The 13,019-nt window shown below is 36.3% G+C and overlaps 1 protein-coding gene across 1 annotated transcript in view; it reads left to right on the top strand.

Annotated features, from left to right (window-relative positions):
- The window catches only part of NSF (N-ethylmaleimide sensitive factor, vesicle fusing ATPase), a 210,981-nt gene that overhangs the window by 97,660 nt on the left and 100,302 nt on the right, over window positions 1-13,019 (top strand). The window contains 4 exon segments of the mRNA XM_027872966.1: window positions 2,731-2,930; window positions 7,757-7,922; window positions 8,673-8,747; window positions 9,186-9,373. Coding sequence (XP_027728767.1) covers window positions 2,731-2,930; window positions 7,757-7,922; window positions 8,673-8,747; window positions 9,186-9,373 — 629 coding nt within the window.

Raw genomic sequence — 13,019 nt, 5'->3', positions numbered from 1 at the left:
CATAATGCAAAATAAGATACTGGAGATACAAAGACATCCTATAAGAGCTCCAACAAGATCAGATTTATGAAAGTTTCATAAATTAGCTGTGTGAGGTATTTTTGTTAGTTCTTATGAAAAAAGTTAAACAGGTAGAGATTTGTTGGAGAGGGTAGAGAGTATTCTGGTTGTAGGATGTGATGTTATCAAAAGCACAGAATTGGGGAAATGTTAGTTTGACTAGAACACAAGATCATAAGATGTAAAGCTAGAAAGGGACCTTAGGAATCACCTGTTCTAACCTCTCACATTTTGTAGATGAAGAAAATGAAACTTAGAGAAGATATGGTTTGTCCAGGGTCACTCAGGTAAAAAGTAGCACAGGCAGAATTAGAGCCTAGGTCCCCTGACTCCAAACCTAGCACTCTTTCTTCTATACCATACTCCTGCTCATATAGTACATGAAGGGGAAAAATACGAGGTAAGGCAGAAAGGTACCTTGGGAGCCAGATTGTTGGTGTGTAATTAATTGTGAAGTGAGTACTAAAGATTCTGAGTGGTATGAGTTCATAGTAGGGGGCAAGCACTGTGAGTTAGGAAAGTCTTCTTGCAACAGGTGGGCCTTGAGTTGACCTTTCCAAGACATGAGGAATAATGGCACTCTAGGTTGGGGATAGTGATTGTGAGACTTGAGAATCAACTGGGAGTGAGGAAAGAAAATGGAGCCTTAAAGGAGACTGCCATTCAGAACTGTGTAAAATTACAGAAGCTAAGGAAAGGAAAGAGGATGATGTGATATAGGGTGCCAAAAGCTGTGGAGAGATTTAGGTGAATGAACACCAGCTATAATCTTTCTGTCTAAAAAAATACTTTACATCTAGGAGAAAAACTTAAGGACAGGGATTGATTATGTCCTTAAAACAGATGCCCATGACATCCTGTGACTAAACCTTCTAGGCATGAAAGAGAAACTACTACTTCTGTCTTTCCTATAAAGTGAAAAGTGTGGGTTACTCCCCTGAGTTCCCCTTGGAAATAGAATCTCTAGATAACCAGGAGAAAGCAAAAGGAAGAAGTCACTACCTTTAGCTGAAAGAAAATTACTCAAGTATACTAAATTGATTCCTTTAAAGGGTCAGATGCTTTCACTGGAGCCTTGTCTTCAGTTAAATAGTTAATCTTTTATTCTTTCACTGGGAATAAAGTTAAGCACAAACATGTGGCCCATAGTTTTTAACATAAAGCTTAGATTTTCAGTAGGAGGTACTTCCTGGAATAGTGGCAGAAGAGCAAGCAGGCCCAGAAAAGAACTTAGATTTAAATGCACAATGTTTATATTCCCTCCCAAAATACAGTTTTTGATAAAACATTTGTAATTGGTGACATCATTAACACTTTTATCTTTTTCCCTTTAGGTATATGAATTGTAAAGGTTTACATTATAAGGTAGATGGGAACACAGCACTTGTTTTATATTGGAAGTCAATTAGAAATATGATTCTGATTACAGAAACTTGCTTTATGATCATCTTTTCAAGAAATTTGCCATTCTGTAAAGTGAGGTAGACTTCTTTGTGTCTATCATTGAAGCACCAAGATTTAATAACAAATTGCTTTGCGGCATGCTGCTTCTTTGTGGTAGAAGTAGAAAAACTCCTCAAAACAAAATTGAGTTAACTGTGAAACTGAAGGGAGGGAGAGGAGAGTTCTTCCACTGTGACTAACTGGCTATGGTGGTTTTCTTGAAAAGTGAATCTGGCCATGAGCACAAGGACTTCAAGGGATCTGATATGGAGTAAGTCTGTCAGGAGCTGTGCTATGTGGTTCATCAAATAATAGTAGTGGCACTGGGGCTTTTCAGGGGTTTATTGGAACTTGCCCCAAAATAACAAGTTCCACTGGAGTGGAGCTTTGACTTCTGCTCTGCTGTGTCATTATAACAAAGTCAGTTGTCTGAGAGATGGTCACCCTTTCAAGTGTGTACCACTCCCTGGGCATTGGGCACTAATTTAGACAGTTTGGAAATCTACAGAGTAACTTGTCCAGTTTTCTCCACAGGACATTATAGGGGTAATGAAAAAGGGAAGGGAACTCAGGAGGCCTGAATTTTGGGTCATTTGCCAGGCTTTGCCAATCTGAGTGAACTCTTTATTTCTCTTGGCCCTAGTTTGCTCATCTACATAATGAAAGGAGTTGGATTCAATGACCTCTGAGTTTCCTTCCAGTTCCCATATTCCATGGTTCTGTATGGATGAGCAATTTTTGTGGAATGCCTCATAACCATCCACTTAGCTGTATTCTATTTTCAAGTATTTGAGTGACTGAGCAATCTGTTCTTCTACAACTAGTTTATATGTCTTAACTAAACTGCTTAAAACATAATTATCCTCCTCCTACATTGAAGGATAGTGAAAATAGTTGATGGTGTTCTCTACATAGACATTTAGACATTTTCATGGATAGAATTATGTGTTCTGTAGACATAACTGAGTAAACTTTTATAGACAATTTCATTCCATAGGCATGAGCGTTTTGTAGGATTAATTTCTAAGTTTTCCAACAATAAGTGTTTGTAATGAATTTTTTCTCTGTAACTTGTTTTATGTACAAGAACATGTTAAATAATATTGCCTAACCTGACATGAACTTGAAGGGGAAAGAAAAAAAATGTTTCAATGTGTCTGAATGCTAAATACAGGTTCCTCTTGAATTTTAATCCATTGATCTGAGACTTTACTACTTCTTCTTTAGGTTGCAAACATGTGAAAGGTATTCTGTTATACGGCCCCCCGGGCTGTGGTAAGACCCTTTTGGCTCGACAGATTGGCAAGATGTTGAATGCAAGAGAGCCCAAGGTCGTCAACGGGCCAGAAATTCTTAACAAATATGTCGGGGAATCAGAGGCAAATATCCGTAAACTCTTTGCTGATGCTGAAGAGGAGCAGAGGAGGGTAATGTAAATATTAAATAATAGGAGTTAATAAAAAGCCTAGTTGTAAGTTAGATTGTAAAGGAAAATTAAGATATATGATGGGGAAAATTGTTATTTTATAGTGTTTATATTTTGGTGTAGCATGCAAATAAGATTTATTTAGTCCATAATTTACAGATAGCTTTATCTATTAGACATTAAGGGTATTTACATTATATGAACAGATAGAGGTCCATGTTCTTGGCCACTAAACAATCAGAATTCAAAGAAGGTTGATTGCATATGAGTAAATGTGTCGCAGTGACCTTTAGGTTTCTGCATTGTAGTTTGACACCTTATCCCCAAAGGCCTGACTGTATATACCCTTTAAAGTATAGAAAAATCTAGCTTGTGAGGATGTGTACACACACACACACACACACACACACACACACACACACACATTTATACATGTATACATTAAGGATCATATGTAGAAATTTGATAACATGAAAGTGAACCTGGTCATGAATATATTGCCAAGTACTTGGATGAAGTTCAAAGAAAAACGATTTAGAGCTTAAAAATGAAGTTTATTTAAAACAAACAATACTTCATCCACTGACTTTTATTAATTTCATTTATTTTTCTTGTTCCTCATTTCAATAAGAATTAGATAACTTCAATAAGGTTAAGATAACTAAGAATAAAATAGCTTCTCACTATTCTTCTCATAATATTTGAAGACAATCATTAGAAGTTTCTAGACATTCTAGTTTATACATGATGACAATTAGAGTCTGTTCTCTCTTTCTCAGGGCCTATGTCACTTCCAGGCCTCAAGGTGAGGCTACTTCTAGGGATATGAGTCCAAACAGGCATCAGCTTTGGTGGGCTGTGGTACAGGTCCTGACCAAGGAAGGTTAAATCCTTAGTTCTAGGGCTTATTAACTTAAATTCCAGGAAATGCCAGAACCAATAGATTTTTATTATTTAAATTTTTTTTAACCATCGCAAGTGCTATTTTATTTTAGAACCTAATTCATGACCATAAGTTTTAGTTTGTTTTTTGTTTTTTGTTTTTTTAAGGAGTGGGAAAAGAACAGTAAAGAAGCATTTTATAAAATCTAAATTGTGAATATTTCCATTTGGTTGCATAGATCACTTTCTTGTGCTGTGTCTAAATTCACATGCAGTTAAACATGAGAGTACTAATGTTAAAACTGAGTTGGTCCATTATTTTATTTTTAAAATTTTCATAAACTTTACAAAGAAGATAAAGAACAGTTCATACTGACTCTACTACTTATAGCTTGTTTTTTAAAAGTATATTTCATATTGAACACGGAAGTTCCAGCACTGCCCTGTTTGTCTTTGTCGTCCCCTTCTGAGCTTCCTGCTGTCTACTTTGTATTTTTAAATAATTCATTGATATACTTTTTCTTCCTTTTTTTTATACCACTATCACTCCCTACTGTTCCTCTTTGATATCCCCCCCCCCAAAAATTCTCCCTTATAACAAATAAGCATGGTCATACAAAACAAGCACACATTGGCCATGTCTCAAAATACAGTTTCATTTTGCAATTCTAGTCTTTTACTTCTGTCCTGGGGGTCTTCTGAAGTCATAACTGATCATTACATTGATCAGAATTCTTAAAATTTTTTCTATAGTTGTTTCCCTTTACTGTGTTGTAGTCAATTTATATAAATTGTCCTCTTGGTTCAGCACACTTTACTCCATGTCAATTAATGGGAACCTGACCACGTTTTTCTGTCTCTTTCATCATTCCTTATAATGTAGTAATATTCCATTATATCCATATATCATTATTTGTAAATCTTTTCCACAACTGATGGGTGCCCACTTTCTTTCCAGTTCTTTGTTACAACAAAAAAGTGCTGGTATACATATTTTTATACATATGAGTCCTGGTAAAGGATTTTTAGATAAAAATTAATCATAACCATTCTTTTCAGATCTAACTTCTCTCATCCTGTACATTCAGAAATGGTTTAACATACCCAGCTAATGACTCCATGCCGTAGGTTGGGGGCAGGGCAGTGTTAACAGAATAAAGAAAAGCATCCCCTCTGTGATTCTTGACAGTCTAGGCTGAAGGAGATGAAGAATCGCAAATAGGTCATACTGGCTAAATATAGAACAGTCTCTTCAGAAGGCTGTTGCCAGGGGCTCAGTAGCATCAGATTTGTTTCTATGGGAAAAGATTTTTCAGATGGCAAGAAGAGAGCTAGAATCCAATGGATTGAACAGGATAGTCTTATAAGGATTTAACTATATTAATCTGTGAACATTAATTTTGACATCTTCCTAACCTAATTCCTAATGTGTTGCAATAAGTACTATATTTGTGAACTTGCCTTCCTTTGGAGTAACACACCTGTAAAAATAGAAGTTACACTGACTCCTTGGAAGAACCATTCTGATGACAAGTCATGAGATTAGCAGTGTACTGAAAAGGTCAGAATTGTAATGAATTATATTCATAGCAGATGGCCAGGGTGATAGTTTATTTGAACATAGTGTTCTCATTGTCTTTGGCTTTACAGAATACCCAGATAAATTTGGAGGTTGGATTGAGAGGGAAGCCATGATTCTACTGGTAACATAAGGCACATTGAAAGAAAAAAATTAGACATAGCTCCTTTTTTTGTGCTGTGCAAAATATACAGTATCGTTGAAAGACGTTTGATGATATTTTTCACTGTGTTTATATGTGTAGATTTTAGTGTTAACTTGTGAAAGTTTTTAATTTATGGAAAATTTAAAGATTACAAGAAAGTTAAAATAAACCGTACTATACAGAAATGCCTTGGCAGAACTGAGATTAAAGCTTCAAGTTCTTCTTTCCAGTCTTTTTGCATAGGTGGGATGACAGAACCTTCCAATTTGGTCTTTGAAGTTGGGAAATGAGTATAATTTTTTCCAAGTGTAAATAGGTTTTTGCATACCATTTACAAATATAATTGTGATGAGAACAGTTTGGGAGAAAATAGTTTTGTTTATAAAATTTAGGAAAAATCCATCAGCAGTAAAACTTTCCAAAACCTTTGCTACATATATAGAGTTAGCATTGTGTGTAGTGCATCATAATAAAAAGAGTACTGAAGTCAGAGTTGAAAACTCTGGATTCAAACCTTAGCGCTTCTACTTACTGTTTGTGTGACTTTGGGCAAGTCATTTAATCTCCCCAGGCCTTGTTTCTTCATCTGTAAAAGCAGAAGGTTGGCCTAATTATCTCTGCTGCCCTTTCCAGCTCTAAATTCTGTGAATACCAAGGAGACCTTACATATAATATCACTGAGGACTGCTAACCTGAAGAAGAAGAATAGTACAACTCTTGTGGATCGTATGATCCATCATAGTATGTAATTAATTGCCTAGAGTCTGGTTCCTTTTAGAGCTCACATTAATGTCTTTCAAGTCATAAACTTTTGGACTGAAACTCCTCCTACCTACTTGTTAGCTTCATTAGTATCATCTTTTTTTTGATCTTCTTCCCTGTGCTTGCTCACTAGACACCCTACAAGTTCTGACCCAGAGTCCATCCTAGTTTTATTCCTCTGGCTCTACTGGTCAGATCATACATTGTTGTAATCTCTTTTATACAGTGTGCATAGATTACCTTGAGAATTATCCCTTCCTTTTTGTCCAGTCTTTTATTTCTTGATCTCTAGAGGACTTTTCCAGTTGGGTGTTCTGCTGACACTTCAGATTCAACGTGGCAAGACCAAATTTCATCATTTCTCTTAAGCCTTTTACCTTTAACTTCCCCATCATCCTGGACACGAATAATCAATTTGTTACCTGAGTCAGAAATCTAAGGTTGATATTTGATGTCCCTCTATCTTTTCTTTCCCTTTATATAGGCCGTAATAAAGTCAAACCTGCTCTGGAAGCAGCCAGCTGTCTGACTCTCTAACCAGACTGTTCTATCTTCTCAGCAGCCTAGTTTGGGTACCCTCCCTTGCCCCACTCTGATACTTTTCAGATCCCTTTGATATTTTGTCTTCCCCATTAGAAACTCCCAGCAAGTAGGAGCCATCTTATTTTTCTCCTTTTTGTATCCCCAGCGTTTAGCACATTGCCTAGCTCATAGTAAGCACTTAATAAATGCTCTCTAATCTATGGAGACACAGCGCTACTCCTCTTCAATCATCACCACTTCCAGAAATGTTATTCAGTGTAATTTAGTATCACATTTAATAAGTCACCTTTGTCTCACTGACTCAAACCTGTCTCCCTGATGATCTCATTCATGTGTTACTAAAATCATTTTCTGTATATGCATTAAAAGTCCTATCATCCCTCTATTCCAAATCTTTCATCACTTTCCTCTGTAACAAATACAAAATCCTCACTGAGCATTTCAAAGGTCCCTACCAGCTAGATCTACCTTGGCATTATTCTAATTTATACCCCAAATTAGTTAGTAAAATCTATTAGTCATTTATGGATCCCAGTTGTCTCTGAACCTTCACTCAAGTGGTTTCACATATCTTTTTCCATTAAATTAAGTCTCTTCCATCCATTTAGTTTCAGTTTATGTTCCACGTAATTTATTCATAATAACCTGACACAACCCTAAATCCCATCACACTACCCAGTCCTGTTAGTATCCTCATTTAGTTTTTTTTTCTACTTTAAAAAAATATTTATATTGATTAAAATACTCATGTTTCCTTTCTTCTCCTTTATATTGTTAGCTCCCTAAGGGCAGGGACCATGTGTACACTAAAATTGCTTACTGCATGTCTGTAGGCATTCAAGAGAGTACAGTTAGACTGGTTATCTTGTAATATTTAGTGATAACATGCAACTTGGTTCTTTTCCCACCCCAATAGCTTGGAGCTAACAGTGGTTTACACATCATCATCTTTGATGAAATTGATGCCATCTGCAAGCAGAGAGGGAGCATGGCTGGAAGCACAGGAGTTCATGACACTGTTGTCAACCAATTGTTGTCTAAAATCGATGGTGTGGAGCAACTAAACAACATCTTAGTCATTGGTATGTTCAAATAAATCTTTTAAAGAACATGCATTATGTAGGATATAAATTGAGATAGGGTTGTGTGTGTGTGTGTGTGTGTGTTAATAGAAAATCTTCATTTGTTTAAAAGTGCTAAACATCCTTAAAAAAATCTGGCGATTGTGTTCATGTCTAGTCTCAATGGGAATATAAGGAATGGAAATTTAGTTTTGGGATAGAATTGTGTGTTTAAACAAGTGGCCACCCCATTGGAGTGGTTTAAATAATTTTAGGAAAAGTGATAGAAAAAACCTACTGTGGGAAGACTTGAAACATTTAAAAAGTTTTAGGTGAAAAACAGAAAATTTCAAAAATAATAATTATGATGATGCATTGGCTTCTACAATATATAGTAAAGGGAAAAGCAAGATGTCCAGGCACCTGCTCTGAAATTGAGGAAAGACCCTAGAATTCTAGCACTGTCAGTTTGGGAATCGTTATGTGGAGTTATTTGGAATTATTTACGGGGTGTGGAATTGGTTACAAACATCTCCAGGTTCCTGCTGTTGGTCTTGGAGGGGAGGGGAGCAGCAATCACTATTTTAAGCTGTAGTCACTTGACAAAGTGCTCAAGACTTTTAAAATTTTTGCTTTTTAGTTGACATTTGTAAAATGTACCTTTCATTTTTCAGAAGAATATAGTTCTTAAGGCATTCAGAAAAGAATTTGTATGTTAACTCCACATCTCTGATAACTTGTCTGTGCATTTATTTTAACTTATGTGCCCAGGAATGACCAACAGACCTGATCTGATAGATGAGGCTCTTCTGCGACCTGGTAGACTGGAGGTTAAAATGGAAATAGGTAAGTAGACCCATCGCTGATCATTTGTGTCTAGATCATTAGTAATAGCATTGTAGGATTCTTTATTGCTTAATATATTAGTAGGAGCTGTATCTTATGAGAAGCATGTGCGTTTATATGCTTCTAATACTCAAAAGAAAAGATGGATATTAGTATCACTTCGTTGATGGTGATCTAGAGACTAGATAGTGACCCCCTTCCCTGTGTGTGTGTGTGTGTGTGTGTGTGTGTGTGTGTGTGTTTGGATTTGTGATTTAGTTGCTCTCGTGAATTCCTGATGAGGAAATTACCTCTGCCAATGCAGATCATCTCAGTTGCCTGAAGCATTTAGAAATTAAACTCATATGGGTCAGATCTAGGGCTTAAACCAGGCCTTTCTAGCTCTGTGGCTGGTTTCTCATCCACTGTCCCTCTCACTTGGTCATTTTAAATTTTCAGGCTTGCCAGATGAAAAAGGTCGGCTGCAGATCCTTCACATTCATACAGCAAGGATGAGAGGGCATCAGCTATTAGCTGCGGATGTGGATATTAAGGAACTTGCTGTGGAGACCAAGAACTTCAGTGGTGCTGAATTAGAGGGTCTAGTTCGAGCTGCACAATCCACTGCAATGAATAGACATATTAAGGTTAGTAACTCCAACTGCATACAGTAGGGGTCAGTGGCCTTACAAAAATGGTATGTCTTTTTGGGAATGCCAGGGAGTCGAATGGTACTGGTTGCATTTTGACCCCTGTTTGAGGTGGAAATTAGTGGATATGGAGTGAGTTTAGGTTTTTATTAATAGGAGCATATTTTGTAGGACAGAGGAAGTGTCTTACTCTATTTTATCCTGGTCAGATTACATCTGGGTGTCACATTTTTGAAAGGACATTGATAAACTGGAGTGCAGCCAGGGTGGTGAGAGGACGTGCAGTGGTTTGGGGAAGAAACTGGGATTGTTTAGCTTCAGTAAGAGAAGATACAGTGGGAGTATGATAGCTGCCTTCAAGTGTTTGAAGGGCTGTTATGTGGAAGATAGCTTAGATTTGTTCTGCTCAGCCCCAAGAGGAAGAACTAGGAGAAATGGCTGGAAGTTTCAGAGGCAAATTTCACTCAATGCAAGGAATTCCCACTTAATAATTAGTACAGTATAAAAGTGAAATGGGCTACCTCATCGGATAGTGTGATTGCTATCACTAGCAGTATTTAAGAAGAGGCTGCATGACCACTTGTTAGAGATCTTGTAGAGGGACATCTCCTTTAGGTGTAGTTTAGACTAAAGACCTCTGTGGTCACTTTCAACTCTGAGATTATATGATTTATGATCTCTAGATTTGAGACATTAGTCCAGGAACCTGATCCTGCATCCTGTTTTTCCCTTTGCTTAACTTGTTCAGGTTACTTCTTTAAATTGTTTTAAGTGTTCTAGACCTTGGAATATTCCTCAGCTTTTATTAACCCCTTAACATTTTGAGAGTTCAGTATTGATTGTATTCAGTATTTATCATGTTAGGGTTCAGGTATTTGTAGGACCCATATAAGAGGAGATAGAATATAAAGAAATTAAAATATAATATAATATTAGAACATCATGAATGAAGATGTAAGTTTTGTTGTCATCTGCTAGTAGGTGATAGATGAAACAGAACTGATGAATTCTTCATGAGAATTTGAATGGAAAGAAGCGTAGACATGCTGAGGACTTAATTATATAGGATACTGATAGTTAAAAAACTAGGAAGAAGAGTGACATGGCATAGGAGATTTCCTTCTGTTTACATAGAATTACAAATTATATGAGCATTAAAAATGGATCTCTTTTCCTGGACATTGTCTAAGTTAATTCCTATGCTAAAAATTAACAGTGAAGGGTAAGTAAAAGATATAATGGTAAATTGACAACATTTAAACCTAGAAAGATTAGTAAGTTTTTATGCCGCATATATTTATTTTTATCCACAATGGGAGAGAAAAGCATACTTTTGTGCTGGACTGGAAAGAGGACGGGATTTTGAGTCAGAGCACTTGGTTTTAAATCCCAATTCTGACATTTAAATATGACATTGGGCAAGTTGCTTTTACCTTTCTGGGCCTCCATTTTCGTGTGGTGACTGGTGGTTTCATTCACATTCACTAAGATATATGTCGCACGTCCATTTACACAGTCAATTGTTTTTTGTCACACAGTTTCGGTTTTTCATTTGTATATCCTGAAATTTGTAGTGCTCATAATCCTGTCCTAAAAAAAAAATCTAAGGGAATTATTTGTTGTCATCAAAGAACATGCCTTTTATAGACACAAATTGGATGTGGTTTTATTAACATTACCTTTTTTGAGCTGATAACAGTAGCAGCTATGCAATTATCTCTTGGCATCCGAACTTGCTGTTGTAGTGTTGATTTTTCTACTGAGTTATACTTTGTTCCCAAATTTTATTAGTGAGGAACTATAATTTTCATGATCATTATAGAAGTTATTTTTCAGTTTTTCCATGTGGGAGCAGTATAAGTAGATAGTAGTGAAAATTTCTTTTTCATGTGGTTCAGGGAACCTTTCATTCAGAGCTTTGACATAGTATGGGTTTTATGATTTGTGTTCCATTATACTTGATAACTGCAGGTCTGTGTTGAAATATTATTTTAAAATAGCAGGTGAATATATTAAAATTGGTTTGCCAACACATTTTGCTCAGTATTGTTGCTTGTAAAATATATTTCTAAGAATTTTCTTTCCCTGAGAAGCAATGTGGTGTATTGGATAGAGAGCTGGCTTCAGAATCAGAAAGACCCAGATTCAAGTCCTATTTCTGTGACCCTGGGAAATTAATTTAACCTCTTAGTTCATCAGACAACTCTCTAGGACTTTAAGTTGCAGAACAGGTGCTCTGCATTGTTAGAGGGATTTCATCATTGGGAATTTCCAAAACCAATGAAATACTAAATCCACTCCCTCCTTCCCTCAGTCTTTCTCTCTCTCCTTTCTCTTGTCTCTCCCTTATTCTACTTTCTTTTTTTCTTCTCTCCTCTCTTCTCTTTCTCTTTCTCCTATTTCTCTCTACCCTTCACATACAAAATAGTTGCTTTTTGTAGTTTTTTCCTTAATTGCTATATTGTTAATCTGTCTCAGTTGAAAGATGTGCATGTACCCTTGTTATTTGCTATAGGTCTGTAGTTTGATCTTTATTAAACCTATTTGTTGTGGCAAGTAGCTTTTTCAACATTTATATTCTCTTCCAATATCTATACCAAATTCTATTTGGAAGCTGTCTTTTAGAATTGGCGCATGGCTTCGTATCATCTGTGCTGAACAAGTGTTTGAGACGGTTCTTATTTTGTAGAACATGAACTTGGCCTTGTGGTTAATTTTTACCAAATTCTGGGCATCAGGTTTTTATCAGAATTTGTATACCAGAATCCACATTTATGGCAGAGTATCATAACCAAAGTTCATGTTCATATAAATGTGGAAGATTAATAATCCAAATGATTTATTCCTTAAACTTTCATTAGGAAACAATACATACCACCAACCCACCATCCCCAGCACCATCACCAGAAAAAAAAAAGCCCTAGGCAGAAAAATTAGAGTTCCTACCTGTATTTGCAGTTTGACTACCCCAGCAGGATTTCTAGATTGAAAGAAAGATTTTGATATTTTTTTTGTTGTTGTTGTTGAATATGATTTATTAAGGTCACTTGGTTGGCCTTAATTTAAGAGGAATGATAAGGACTATGAAATGTCAGATTAAAAAGGTTATGAAGTTTATGAGTGACCATTTGATATTTGATAGTGTTGAAATACAAGTTTTATTAACTGTTACAGGTGTAACTTGAAAGGTAAAGCCCTTTCTTCTGTATTCCTTAGCAGCTATAAATACAACATGGTAAAAGCTCACTAATTAAGGAAAATTGTGCTTTTAAAATCCTGAATTGTAGAACTTCAGTTCCAGCCCTCCCTCTTAGCCATGTGACCAGGGGCAAGTCTCTAACCTATCAGGGCTCCAGAAAGTTCTCTGCAACCCTAGGAGATAGGGGAGATGCTGATCTACATCTAATTGCGCTTGGGGGAAGTAGTTCCTTGCACTAATAGAATCATAGCTCTGAACTAGTATTCCTCCCTACTCAGTGTTGATAGTTAGGGGGCTTTTGATGATTTGCTTTCACGAACAAGTGATGGATGTAGAATGAGAGAGAGAGAGTGAGAGTGTGTGTGTGTGTGTGTGTATGGATAGATAGATATGTAGTTAGATAGATAGATAGATAGATAGATAGATAGATAGATAGATAGATAG

This window comes from Vombatus ursinus, unplaced genomic scaffold (genome assembly GCF_900497805.2).
Source record: "Vombatus ursinus unplaced genomic scaffold, bare-nosed wombat genome assembly UNPS02014801.1, whole genome shotgun sequence".
NCBI lineage: Eukaryota > Metazoa > Chordata > Mammalia > Diprotodontia > Vombatidae > Vombatus > Vombatus ursinus.
This window is presented reverse-complemented; position numbering and strand designations above follow the sequence as displayed.